At 49.7% G+C, this 14,394-nt stretch overlaps 1 protein-coding gene across 1 annotated transcript in view; it reads left to right on the forward strand.

Moving 5' to 3' along the window:
* The first annotated feature begins 33 nt into the window (after positions 1–33).
* LOC105548567 overlaps positions 34–14,394 on the forward strand; it is a 17,428-nt gene continuing 3,067 nt past the window's right edge. Inside the window, exons 1-3 of the mRNA XM_011992643.1 lie at positions 34–59; positions 208–395; positions 8,486–8,554. Coding sequence (XP_011848033.1) covers positions 34–59; positions 208–395; positions 8,486–8,554 — 283 coding nt within the window. The remainder of the gene's footprint in view (positions 60–207; positions 396–8,485; positions 8,555–14,394) is intronic.

Here is a 14,394-nt window from a genome sequence, read left to right on the forward strand (position 1 = left end):
AACGAGTCGGAAAAGGGAGCGGAGAATTTCCTAATGAGGAAAGGAATCACCTCTGGTGGGTGGAGGAAGCCTGTATATGTGTGTGGGGTCTCCCTCAGTGCTTTAGGGAGGAGACTTTGGGGTCTAAAGAGACAGGAGACTCCTCTGGCATCCGGCCAACTGGGATTCCCCCTTGCCTTCCGGGGCCACCGGGTGCCTGGGTTCTAGCCAGCTGGATTTGGGACACAAGAGTTCAGGTACAGATACAGCGTTCGCAGTCAGCTTGCTAGAGGACCTACACCGGCTCCTCAAGTTCCGCTGCCTCCTCCTCCAAGCTGCTAGTATTGAAAACCCAGGAGTCTGGGGTCGTTCACCAGGAGGATTCTGCTCCAGTTTGTCCCCTTCTTGGTCCTACGGTATGTAAACCTCTGCTGAGCCCCTTCCTTGGATCTGACAGTTAACCAAAAGCCTGCGAGTGGCTGGCCCCTCAGTACCTTCTTGATTAAACTCACCTGATTCCTACAAACCTGGAGAATTGTGAGGAGTGGTGGTGGTGGTGGGAAGTCTTGCAAAGGGACCCAACCTTCAGCTCCTAACGGCTGTAAACACTGGGAGCCCTGGCCAGGCACGGTGGCTCACACCTGTAATCCCAGCACTTTGGGATGCCCAGGTGGGCAGATCATCTGAGGCCAGGAGTTCAAGACCAGCCTGGCCAAAATGGCAAAACCCATCTCCACTAAAAATACAAAAATTAGCCGGATGTGGTGGTGCGCACCTGTAATCCCAGTTACTCGGGAACCTGAAGCAGGAGAATTACTTGAACCCAGGAGGCAGAGGCTGCAGTGAGCCAAGATTGTACCACTGCACTCTAGCCTGGGTGACAGAGCAAGGCTATCTCCAAAAAAAAAAAAAAAAAAAAAAAAATCCAAAAACCAAAAAACACCGGCAGCTGAAACCCAGGACCCCATTCTTCCCAGATCCCCTGTGGAAGTAGAGGAAGGGACTCTAGTAAGGGAAGGCAGTGACCCCCTGCCCCCCACCTCTTCCCCAAGCTCTGGCTCTGTGTGATGAGATCACTTTTCAGGATTCTAGCCTTTATCTTAGTCTGGGGGAGGGGGACTACGAGGCCTTTCAGTCCCTTTCCTTTAGGACTCCTCCCTTTCCAGAATATTACCCCTGAAGTCAACCCTGTCCCTTCTGTTCCCCAGTCCTCTGCCCCACTCTGGGCTGAAAGGCTCAGAATAAGAGTGCCCAGAGTCAATGTTGTTTTTCCTGCCATGACTCTCCCCCTCACTCTGCTACTCTACTTCCTGTCCCAAATCACCCATCTGCTTTTTTAAAAGCCCCTCTCCTGAGCCAGCTGCAGCCCAAGGGAGAGGCTGGCTGGCCAGACTGTGGGGCAATGCTGGCCCGTATCCCATCCTCACATCTGCAAGTCCTGACCCTTTCTTAGGTGAGGAACCCAAGGAATCTCTGGGTCAGGATCTTTAAGCCAAGCATTGCCAAAAAGGCAACCTTTAGGTGAAAGCTACTCAAGCCATGGGCTGGGAACCCCCTTTGGGAGGAGAAGGGCTGAGGCCTGATTGCTTTTTAGCCCAGCAAAGCACATGTGTATGAACCAAACACTCTCCTTTCTCAGTCTAGGCAAACTCTTTAGATTTTCCCAGGATTTGGGAGATTGGGGGTGGGGGTGGGGAGGAATGCAGGGAAGGAGGTGCATGACTCAGCTCCTCCCAGGAGCCTTGGTGGGGGACAGGGGACATAGCGTCCTGCCCGAGTCCTCCTCCCCACTCCACCCCCAGCCTTGGCCAACTCAAACAGGCCCCCTCCCTGTCCATTCCCTGCTCCTGTTTACACCGGGAGCCCCTTAGTCATTCTTTGGCTGGCCTTTCTACTCTCCCCAATATCCCTCCTCTCTTGGCTTTTTCTGCCCTTATAAGTCCTCTCCCAGTGGCCCCAACACCTCCTGCCTTTCCTCTCACCATGCCTGCCTTTGCCTGGTCCTCTCTTCCTCTGCTCAGGGTTCAGCCTGAACTTGGGGTCCCCTCCTAATTAGAGCTACTTCAGCACAGACCTCCAGGCCTGGAAGCTGACCTAGAAAGGACAGTGAGGAGGGGTAGAAGCCGTCAGTCCACTCTTCTTCAGAAGAGGAAATAGGTGTAGAGAGATGAAGTGATTTGTCCAGGGTCATATGGCTAGCCAGTTAGCGGTGAGTCTAGAACCTAAGTGTTTAGATTCCAAACCCACTGCCTTCTCCTCTAAGCCCACTGTCCCTCTAAATGCTCTATCTTCTCTCAGCTTTTTCTTTTCATCTTGTATATCTCTCAGCCTTTCTCTGGCCAAGGCTGTGTGTCTCCAAGTGCCTCTGTTTTTTCTCTGAAACCTGACCTCTTTGGTACCCTCTGTCTCTTCACTGCTCAGTAGGAATGATTTGCTGTGATGACTGACTGTTATGAATCACGGTCTGCTTGATGGAGAGGAAGAAGGTGAAGGGCAAGGCCAGGACACTCACCAGGCTCCTGTTGTCGCCAGCCTGCTTGCCTTGAAGGCTGGAGTTTTAGAACCAGAAGAGTGAATTTCCACAGAGGAGTTCAGGATACAGGTGCAAGTTCTAATGCCAGGAGTCATGCTGAATTTTAGTAGCGTGGAAGAAGGATGGGGAGTACTGATAATGGTTTATTTAGCACATGCTGTATTCCTGGCCCTGGGCTTGACCTTTAATCTGCCTCTATCCCATTTATCCCAACTTATCCAGCACTGAAGGTATCATGATCCTCATTTTACTGTTAGGAAACTGAGGCCTGAAGGAGAGAAGTGACTAAGTGAAGGCCAACAGAAAGGGGCAGAGGTGAAATCCAAACCCAATCCCAGTAGATTTCAAAGCCATTGCTTTTCCCACTGCAATGTCAGCCCTGTAAACCAGGCTGGGTTTCTACAGGGGTATGGGGGAAGATCCTAGAGTAGGAATTATAACCTAGATCCATTGTCTTTGGGGTGGGGTGGGGAAGATTGGGTATACAATCCATTAATCCTCTGAAACTGGATGGAAGTTTTTGTCCGTATGTATGTGATTTCTCTGGGGTGAGACTCAGTGGCTTCTTTAAGATTCTCAAATGCCTGGAAATTCTGAGAACACTGAGGCTGGATGCCTTGGTTTCAAGAAACAGACTCAGGTCTTGTTGGGCTGTAAAAAGCCTGGTTGGGTAGGGGTGGTGGAGGCTGAGGTGTCCATGAAATAAAACTTCCTAGGCCGGGTGCCGTGGCTCATACCTATAATCCCAGCACTTTGGGAGGCCAAGGTGGGTGGATCACGAGGTCAGGAGTTCGAGACCAGCCTGGCCAACATGATGAAACCCTGTCTCTAGTAAAAATACAAAAATTAGCCAGGTGCGGTGGTGGGTGCCTGTAATCCCAGCTACTTGGGAAGCTGAGGCAGGAGAATTGCTTGAACCTGGGAGGCAGAGGTTGCAGTAAGCCGAGATTGCGCCATCACACTCCAGCCTGGGTGACAGAATGAGACTCCATCTCAAAAACAAAACAAAACAAAAACAAACAAGCAAACAAAGAAGTTGGATCTCACAGAGTGAAGGAAGGTGGGATATTTAGGAAAATTATGAAGCTGAAGGCGGGGATGGGGGGATTTCCAGAAGTAGAATAGGAGCCCAGTTATACCAGGATCCATTCTCTGTGTGTGTATGTGTATGTCTAAGAGAGGGAAATTGGAAAGTACAGGAGTAGACCATCTGCACCCTCAGGCTCTGTTGCTGCTCTGACTCAGGTCTCTGCCTAGAGGAACTGAGGGCTCTATCATCTGTGAGTCACCTCCACCATCCCCACCCCCTGTCTGACCCAGGAGAAACCCCTGCTCTGCGTCCTATGCCTAAAATAAACCCAGACTCCTCTCCTTTTTCTATCCCCAGTTTGCACACAGCACAGGAGGGGTGAATGAAAGATGTTGACTAGGGTGACAAAAGCAGGTATTAGCGATAAGATGCTTGGGTTCTTTTGTTGCTCCAGGACTCTGAACCCAGTGATTAAGACTGTGACTAGAGCCAGATGTGGTGGCTCACGCCTGTAATCTCAGCACTTTGGGAGGCTGAGGCGGGCAGATCACCTGAGGTCAGGAGTTTGAGACCAGCCTGGCTAACATGGTGAAACCCTGTCTCTACTAAAAATACAAAAAATTAGCTGGGTGTGGTGGCAGGAGCCTGTAATCCCAGCTACTCAGAAGTTTGAGGCAGGAAAATTGCTTGAACCCAGGAGGTGGAGGTGGCAGTGAGCTGAGATAGCACCACTGCACTCCAGCCTCGGCGACAGAGAGAGACTCAGACTCTTATGACTAGATACCTCTGTGGGGAAAAAACTGGGAGTTTTTCCAGGCGAGACTAGGTTGGGGAGGCACAGGGGGACAGGAACTAGGGGTGGGCACTGACAGGAGAGTGTCAGGAATCCAGATTAAGCAGATCAGTGGGAAGGAATTTCCCCCACTCTTGCTAATGTCTTCTCTTCCAAAAGTTCTTGAGTTTTTCTCAATTTATTTTTGGCATTTTTGGAGGCACCAGAATGCTACGGCAAAATGTAACAACCCCAGATAGGAAGTTAAAAGGAAAATAAGATCCTCTGGGGTGTCCTAAACATTGACCTCATTTTATCTGCTCACTCAGGCCACCCCCATGACTTTCCTTTCTCTCCCCTTTGCTGCCTCGTACCTACCTCTCAAGAGGAAAGGGGTGCCTGAAGCTTCTCAGCTCAAGGGCCTGGAAGTTAGAGGAGAGAACCATCCGGGGTGGGAGCTGTGGGTGGGAGTGTCAGCTTCCTGGGATGGCCTTCCCAGATGTAAGCACATCTGGAGCCCATCAGGAAGGGACCTGGAGCACCAGGATTCCCAGTGCACATCCGACTGGGGCTGTGAGGGGTTGAGGATGAGCCAGGCGTTTCCTCCCACCTCTACAAGTCCGACTGCCATTTCCAGCCCTCTCTTGGGAAGGATTATCAATCCTAGACAGAAAGGGCATCAGAAGAGGCTGGGGAGGAAGGCAGGAGGCCACAGATTGCACTCCAAACCCAGACATGCTATGTTACTAGCCTCAGCTCTTTCTGGCTTTATAGAGATAACAGCATCTCTGATCAGGTAGGAATCAGGGTGTGTGTGTGTGTTTGTAGAGCATAGTGTGCCATTAGTCCTTAACACAATGGCACAAAGCTGGGGATGGGGCCCAGCATGTCCCTCTCCTTGGTTTTCATAAGTCTTCCTCATGAGTTCTCTGGACCTCTAGCACTCCTCATCTCTCTACCCCCAAACAAACACATACACTCCTTCCTTGGCTGCAAATTCCTCCCTGTCCATCATCACCTCACAATGAGCACATTTGTTTTCCAGGGATCATGTACAGGGCTAAGAAGAATAGGTCCATCCCCTTGCCTTTCTCTTCAGGGAGAGCTAACCTGTTAGGGTGCTGAACTAGGGGATAAGTGGGGTTTACAGCAATTCCTGCAAAGGTTCCAGGTGTCCCCAGCAGCCAGTACATAAAAGTAAAATGGAGAGTCTTGGGCTGATATTTATGAGCCCGGTGACACAGAGCACTCCTGGGAAGCAGAGCCCCCTCCGTTTCTTCCAGAGCTATAACTTGAGGAGGGACAAAGCCTTAGAAGATTCTTAACCCCTGGACTCCAAGGTTGAGGCTTACTAAATTGAGATAATAGTATAAAAGAAGGTAATGTTGTATACAGTTTATACATTCACAATTCACAAGTGGTTACTTCTGGGCCTAATGTACAAAAATGTATTGAACTTCCTGCTTTACCTGTAGTAAGTAAGAATACCCACACCCCCCACCTCTGGCCTCAGTCCTTGATTGGATTCAAAGCCCTAAGGGAGAAGCCAAGAGGAGGAGCTTTCTGACCCTTCGGTTTATATTACCTTCAACAGATGTCCAGCAGTTGGGATTTTGGATGTCTTCTTCCAGTCTCTAATCTACATGTGGCTAGAGGGTTCCAGATGATAGAATTGTGGAACTGGGAGGTAGGGTTAGGGCTTCCAGGTCTCTCAGATAGAAAAGGGGTGTGTGATGAGATTGACCTGGAAAGAAGAGAAGTTTGGGGTTTGATTAAAGAGCTGCGTGCCTAGGAACAGGAACGGTGGAATGGTACTCCAAGCTTTCACCTCTAGGGAGAGCGGCCCTCCCTTCAGGCCACACTCTTCCACCCAGTCGGCCACAGCTGGCCACACCCCCACAGCTGGCTGGGAAATCTCAACCCTACCCCTCTCTAGAAGCCGATTGCTTACAGATGTTCTAGGAAGGGGGGGTTGTTGAGAGGAGGAAGGGCAGGATTGGGGTAAAGGGAAGGAAAACTCAAGGAAGGAGGGAAGACTCACTGAAGGGAGAGAGGAAGTTGTGGTCAGGTGGGGAAGCCTGTCAGATGGTGAAGAAGTCAGAGAGAAAGAAACAGTTGAAGAAAGAACGAGAGAAAATGAAAAAAAAGGGTCTCATTTTCCCCTGAAATCCACCCTACTCTTTGCGGGCAAATTAATCTTCCTAAACTAAGGCTCTGATGATGTTACTTCTCAGATCAAAACCTTTCGTGTTGGCCAGGTGCGGTCGCGCAAGCCTGTAATCTCAGCACTTTGGGAGGCCGAGGTGGGCGGATCACGAGGTCAGGAGATTGAGACCATCCTGGCTAACACGGTGAAACCCCGTCTCTACTAAAAAATACAAAAACTAGCTGGGCGAGGTGGTGGGTGCCTGTAGTCCCAGCTACTCGGGAGGCTGAGGCAGGAGAATGGCGTGAACCTGGGAGACAGAGTTTGCAGTGAGCTGAGATCCCGCCACTGCACTCCAGCCCGGGCAAGAGAGCGAGACTCCGTCTCAAAAAAAAAAAAAAAAACAAAAAAAAAACCAAAACCTTTCGTGGCTCCAACATTTTAACTAACAAAGATCTCAGTCTGCTCTAAGTTCCTAGAATTGTGTAAGGGACATTAATTAATAAATGCCATTGATCTAAGTAGTATACATTTTGAATGCTTACTATGTATAAAGCTCTGTGGATTATGCTGGGGAGAATAAGGAGGGAGAAGGAGGGGGAAATGGGTTAGGTTGGAGACATAAATAAGAGCAAAGAGGTAGACAGAGAGGGTTTAGAGAGAGGAAAAGACAGAGTGGCTAGGGATTGGTGAAGGAGAAGTGGGTGGAGGAACCAGGAAGGAGGATCCTAGAAAGATGGTAGGTGAGAGGAAAGGAGACAGGAAAGGGGAAGCACACAACAGAGAGGAGGGATAGAGGGAAAGGAACGTGAGGAGAGGGAGGGCAGGGGTGCAGAGTCACGGAGAGTGGGAAATAGACTTTGGAAGACTGGATTAAGGGATTCATCCTTTCCTCCTGCCAGGTCAGGAACTCTTCATTGGCCGATGAGAGGCAGTGTGGAACACCGGTCTGCGCCTTCCTCTGCCACCCCCAGCTTTCCATTTAGGACACAGCTTTCTATGTCCTTTGTCATTTTGGGATCATTGAGTTGAATCTACTCTTTCTTGAGTTCCCCACCCTCCCCCTCCCACCCCTGGGAAGATGACTTTCTGAAGTGACTTTCTGAAGTCATCTTCCCCCACTTCTTACACTGCAAGCTAGTCTCCCTTGTCTTTTTTGGTCTATCTTTGGATTCATTTCCCTGAAGTGGGTATGCAGGAATGAAGCAGACTAGAGGTGCTTCCAGATCTGTTCTGCCCTTCATCAGTGTCCACCCTTCCCCTCTGAACCAGTCCAAGACTGCGACATTTGTGTCAGAAGTCCCTTTGGCCCCTTTCCTGCTCCTGAATCCCTGGAGTGGTATTTGGAGGTGGGAGGAGGGGTAAGGTCCGAAGTGGAAAGTCTGACGCTGAGTCCAGGCCCCCAGCCCCACTCAGACTGGCTGAGCTCATCTCTCCAAGCAACCGCAGCTGGACATTTTCCATGTGATCACCTCAGGGAGGGGGGCTGGGTTCCAGAAACGCAGACAGAGCTGACTGAGTATCACAGCTTAGGAACAGAGCACCCTCAGGTGCCGCCTCTCCACCTTCTCCTGTGTTCTGCATGGGAAAGCCCTGGGAGAGTAGCAAGGAAAGGAGAAACAGGTCTGGAGAAGGGCCAAACCTGGAATATATTTTGGGTCCAAGTTGGCCCAGGTTTCTACATCTTTCTCGTGTTCACCATTTGTGCCGGCCAACCTGGGAAAAGATCCTGTGTGATGTGAATGTGCCTGTGAGGTGAAAACCTCCCTCTGTGTGTGTGTATGGTCTGAAAATCTGAACATGTTTGTGTTGGTGTATTTGCATGGGTGTATCTGTATCCTGAGCTGTCAATCGGCTAAAGTTGGGGTGCGTGTGTGTGAGGTGTGATTGCCCCTGCTCTCGTACTAGTGCAGTGGGAGGTGAGATAGCAGTTTGGGGAAGAGGGCTGCCTGTTCTTAAAACTCTCCCAACCCTCCCCACCACCACGTCCCTTCCCAAACTCATGGTGTTCTCTTTCAACTGCAGATACTGGAGGGCCAGAGAAAGCAAGCTTGAAACAGAGAGGAATGGGTCACTTTGGTGGAGGAAATTGGGGTAAGGGGGCTTCTGGAACTGGCTGACACGGGAGTGATCATCTAGCTATGATACAGGAGCTGCTTTGAGAATAGCCCTGGCCTCTGCCATGAAGGCTGCTGAGCTGGAAGCTTTAGAGGGCATTTCATGTGGGTCTCTGCTCTCCTTTCCCCACTCCCCCTGGGCCTGAGATGTCTGGACAGGCTGGAGGAGGTTGGTGGGGAGGCAGGGAAGGGGATGGGCAGGAAGCACTTGGCTGTTTGTTCCCTCTCTTTCCTGACTCCTTTGTGGCAGCAGGCTGGCTTCCTTCCTTCTCTCAGCATCTTGGCTCCCGGCTCATTTCCGCTCTTATGCCCTTAGTCTAGCTCTCAGTCTTGCACAGGGGAGTTTTTCCAAGTCGGGTCTTCTGGGCACAGGGACTCCTAGATAAGTGGGGTAGGGGCTGAGGAATGCAAATGAGATGTCAGTGTGCCCTTCCCTCAGCCCATTCAAAGTCTGTAGCCCTGGATTGAATGAACTGGAGGAGAAGCTTATTTGCCAGGGGATGGGAAGCAGAAACCCAGGTGTTTGGTTACCTGGGGCCTGCCTCTCCTTCAGCCTGAGATGTGGAGAGAGCAGGGCTGGAAAGGCTCCCTACCCCCACCTCAGCCTCGCTTCCCTCTCTGCGTCCCTACTTGGCTGTCCTTGCTTCAGTCTGCCCCTGCCCCACCTCCCACCTCCAGCTACTGCCCTACAAGTCAAGGAATGTAAGTTTTATTTCTCACCCTCTCATTGATTAGTCATGGGCACCCCGATCCCCACGGGAACCGTTACTCACCCTTGGGCCCCCCCCTCATCAGCAGTCTCCCCAGAACTGGCTGAATTCCTGTAGGAGGAGTTCACAGCCAGCCGTTGGACTTGGGGGGAGGTAGTGGGGGTTGTGGGTGGTGGGCAGTGTCCTAGAGACAGCCACTTTTGGAACAGTGGTTTGACCTTATTATGGCCCGGAAGCATGAGTCTCTCCCTCCTCCCAGCACACACATATATACACAGAGACGTTGTACTCCTGGTTCTAGCTACTTTAATCACCACGGGTATTTTGTCAGAAGAGGTGAGGTTGGGGTAGGGAAAGTGTCCTGTGACTGTCGGGAGAAGGGCCCAAAGCAACTGAATATTTAGTCTCTTCACTGGTGCTGGCTTTGGGGGCCAGGACTAGGGCCTGGGGCCTGCTCTTTGGACTTGGCTGAGTGCCCAGGCCTGGCCTCTGTCTCCCAGAATCAGACGGGGGCCTTTCCCAATAAGGAGCTTCCCAACTCTGGGTCCACTTCCCTGTTGCCCCCACCCCTTCTCCCCTCTAACAGCTCTTCTGCCCTAAAATGGCCACGTTTTTTCTTTCTTCTTCCCTCCCCTACACCCAGGTTTGGGCCCCAGGGGTAGAGCTGGGGGTTGGCTAAGGGTAAGACTGTACAGGGGCCAGATGGGCAGGTTTGGAGAAGGGTAATGAGATCCCAGGAAGAGAGAGGAACCATGCCACATGGCTCAAGTATGTATGGGGGGTGGAGGTGGAGGCACAGCTTCCTGGAGTTATTGTCTCTCCTATAATAATAATAGCTTATGCTTTATGCTACACAGTATGCATTCTAAGAGCTTTGTATGTATTAACTTGTTTAATTGGCACTGCCCCTCTATCAGGGAGGTACTATTGACCTATTCCATAAAATGAGGAAACTGAGGCACAAACTTGCCCAAGGTAAGCAGAAGAGCTGGGATTCAAACCCAAGCAATCTGGCTTTACTTTAGGAAAGACCAGTCCACTAGGTTTATCTTTGGAATGCTAGAGACTCACTGGCAAAGGCAAAAGGAATGCCTTTATGAGGCTTATGGGGTGGTCATGCTCACAGAAGCTGCTGGTCAAGTGTACCCCACTTTGGACCTAGGTGTTGGATTCAGACTAAACACTTTCAAAGAAAGCCATTGACCCATTCTTCTTTTCCTTTTTAAACTAATTCTTTGTTTGTTTGTAGGAACAGGGTCTCACTATGTTTGCCTAGGCTGGTCTCGAACTCCTCAGCTCAAGTGATCCTCCTGCCTTGGCCTCCTAAAGTGTTGGGATTACAGGAATGAGCCACTGTGCTCAGCAACAAATTCACTTTTTAAAAACAAATCTAGGCTGGGCGTGGTGGCTCACACCTGTAATCCCAGCACTTTGGGAGGCCAAGGCGGGTGGATTGCCTGAGTTCAGGAGTTTGAGACCAGCCTGGGCAACATGGTGAAACCTTGTCTCTACTAAAATACAAAAAATTAGCTGGGCATGGTGGCGCACGCCCATAATCCCAGCTGCTTGAGGAGGCTGAGGCATGAGAATTGCTTGAAACTGGGAGGTGGAGGTTGCAGTGAGCCAAGATCATGCCACTGCACTCCAGCCTGGGCAAAAGAGTAAGACTCTGTCTCAAAAAAACAACAAGGCTGGGTGCGGTGGCTCACACCTGTAATCCCAGCACTTTGGGAGGCTGAGGCGGGTGGATCACGAGGTCAGGAGATCGAGACCATTCTGGCTAACATGGTGAAACCCTGTCTCTACTAAAAATACAAAAAATTAGCTGGGTGTGGCAGTGGGCGCCTGTAGTCCCAGCTACTCGGGAGGCTGAGGCAGGAGAATGGCGTAAACCCGGGAGGCGGAGCTTGCAGTGAGCCGAGATTGTGCCACTGCACTCCAGCCTGGGAGACAGAGTGAGACTCCATCTCAAAAAAACAAAACAAAACAAAAAAACAAACACAAAAAAACCCCCAAATCTATTGATCTATTGTTGATGTGCAAATGACATACACGTTAGCACAGAAGCCATCTAAGTGTGACTGGAGGTGGAGGAAGGGAAGAATGCAAGAAGGGGCAGATATAAGGATTAGAAAAGACCTGGGAAAATAAGGAAGAAGCCAGTAAGCTTGTATGTGGAGGGACTTACTTGAGCCTTTCTCCAGCTTTTGCTCATGTTTTAGGTAGTTAAAAATAGTGATTTATTCTACTCACTGAGAGAGAGAAATGAAGAAGGGGATGAGAATTCTTTTTCCCTTGAAAGCACACAGGGACTCCCTGGGCTGAATCCAGGTACTTGACTTGGAAGTTCCAACTTGAGCAAGTCTGCCCTTCTTTGGCTTTCAATTTTGTCTTTCCTAAATCAAAGAAATTGGGCTAGGTGATCCTTGAGGTTCCATCTTACTCCAACACATTCAGATTCTCATACAGGAACTCAGGGGAAAACCAGGGTTGGGGCTGGAGTCCTTGTGTGGGGGCTAGGAATAAACAAATAATTGGTAACCAGGATGAGCTCAGTGATCTAGGGGAAAGGCTCTGTAGGGGGTGATGGGAAGGAAGCCAGGGAAGGAGAGGCCAGACCCCAGAAAACTGAATGGAGCATGGATTCATTCATTCATGCAACCATGTACTTTCAGAAACTTAAAACCTAGGAATCTGAGCTTCCCATCCAACAAGGTTATAATAAGCCCATGGGCTCTAGATGCCTAGGAAGGGCAAACTCCCAGTTTCCTCCCCAATTTTTGAGATATTACAGGAGAAAACAGCTAATAGTTATCCAGTACCACGTATAGATCTAAGCATTTTACATATGTGACCTCATTTAACCTCAAAATAATCCTATGAAGCAGCATTTTGTATCTTTCAAATTGATTTCCTCATTTAATCCTCCTCAACTATTCTCTAAAGTTAACAAGAGCATTTGATTGATGAGGAATCTTTAAAAGTGAGAAAAAAAGAAACTAGATTTGTAGTAGGATTTTCTAAGTGGTAAAGGTGGGAGCCCCTGGAAGGAGTTAGACGACTCTCACTTCCTAGCAAGGTATTTTCTGACTCTAGGCTTCCCGATTGTGGGGGGTGGGAGAGTGCTTTCCAGCTCTTGACAAATGGCAGATAAAGATATGCATCAAGTTACTGATCAGGAGCAAGAAAATGGCACTCTGATGTCTTTGAGAATGTTTATAAGAAGTCTCTAGACATAGAAACAATCACAGGATTGAGGATTACCTTAAATCTGCAAAGAGAGCTTGAGAGGCCAGAGGTAGAATTCTGAGTGAGTTAGCTCCCCTTTGTTTCTACCAACTACTGGTCAACAGCAGGAGAGAAGGAAATTAGATATATGGAGGGATTTACCTATTGTTTGGGGCTGATAGAATCCTGCCTCCTGTGGGTAATAGTGAAGTTAATTCTTCTATCACTGTAATCAGCAGGAGCTACAGGTGTGAGTGGTAGTGTTAGTGGAGAGGGGGGATGGTAGTGAGGATGGGGTTGCCTGGAAGACCTCTGACCAGCTAGAAGAGCCTGAGATTTTGAGGAGGGAGGAGAGAATTTGCCAGACGGGTACTTGCGGGGAGGGTCCAAGTGTTTGGGCTCCAGCCTGGGGTGAAGTCAGAGACATAAATCACACCTCCCAACTGCCTGTTTCCGCTTTGAGCTCAGTTCCCAGCCAAAAGCCCAGCTAGCCTGCCAGAGGAGTAAGCGTGTGGATGGGGGAGGGGCCAAAGAGCTGGAAGCTGGTGATTGGGAATGGGCGTCATCAGCTGGGAATCTGGTCTCATCAGGGTCATGAAATGGACTCAAAGCCAGGGCTGGTAGAGCAAGGAGCCCAGGGATTTCAACAGAACTGCTCTGTGGATGCCTCATGCCACGTGAGACACACCCACAACCACACCCTGTTTGCTGACTTCTCTCCCACACATAAAAACCACTGGGACATGCCTAGAGGCACAGACACCTACACAGACACACCCCCGCCCCCATCCAGCTGTTGCTCACTTGTGCCAGAAAACTCTACGTCTTCTGGATAAGTAGAACTAGGAGAAATGAGTGAGGGTTGAGAGATAAGGAGGATCCTGATCTTCGTTAAGATCTGGAAACACTTTTCTCTAGTAATCTTAAAGGCCTGCTCTGTGTTATCTTTTTGCTCTTCCCCACTGGGGATGGGTCTGGGTGATTTCCCTTCTCACTTTAGGAGAACCTCAGTGGTCTGTCGTCCTCTTGGTGGGTAGTGCCTCCTAATCACAGTGATGGCAGAACAGGAGGCAAGAGATTGAGTGTGCATGTTGGGCGGGGTAGGTGTTTGAGGGCAGGAAGTCCAGAAAGCCACTCAGACAATGGCCTTTTCCGCGCGCTTGGGTCCAGGCTGCTGGATCCTGTCTGACCCTAACAGCACCTCCTATTTTTCCCTCTGGTTAGCTTCCCACTCATACTCATTTCGGGGCATATAGGAGAGGCAGGATTCCTTTGGAGGAAAGGTGTCCTGTCCATCAGTCCTTTTCCAGGCGACTGTTCTGGGTTGACCACAAGGATTTGGGGGCATAAGTAACCTTATCAAGCCTGGGACCACCCCACCCATGCCTAGTGTCCTCTTAAATGTAGCATTTGTTATGGCCCCTACATGGTACAGCTGTAAGCACTTTGACATCTTAAGGGAATCATGAGGCTTTAATTTTGGGCTAAGTTTGCCCCATTTTGTTTTCTGAATTGTCTGTATCCTATCAGACTGGAAACTTGAATAAAGCAAAGATTGTGTCTGTCAATTGGTACAGCCCTGGACCAGCATTAGGAAAATAATATATGTCTTTTGATATTCAAGGTGACAATATGATTACACTGAAGAGAGAAGATCTTGGGAATGCTGGGATATATTTTTTCCTAGAAAAGTGAGGGTAGGTCACAGCTACCATGGCCACTTAAATGGGGGTAAACTGACCCTGAGGTCTCCAATCTCTCCGTTCTCCTGACCTGTACCTGGGAGAACCAGAAAGCTTCTTTCAAATACACCTTCTACTTTAGTCATTTGGGTCTCAGTGTCTCAGCACTGTCTCACTAATGTGCCCATTTTGTCTTC

This window comes from Mandrillus leucophaeus, unplaced genomic scaffold (assembly GCF_000951045.1).
Source record: "Mandrillus leucophaeus isolate KB7577 unplaced genomic scaffold, Mleu.le_1.0 Scaffold414, whole genome shotgun sequence".
NCBI classification, from domain to species: Eukaryota; Metazoa; Chordata; class Mammalia; order Primates; family Cercopithecidae; genus Mandrillus; species Mandrillus leucophaeus.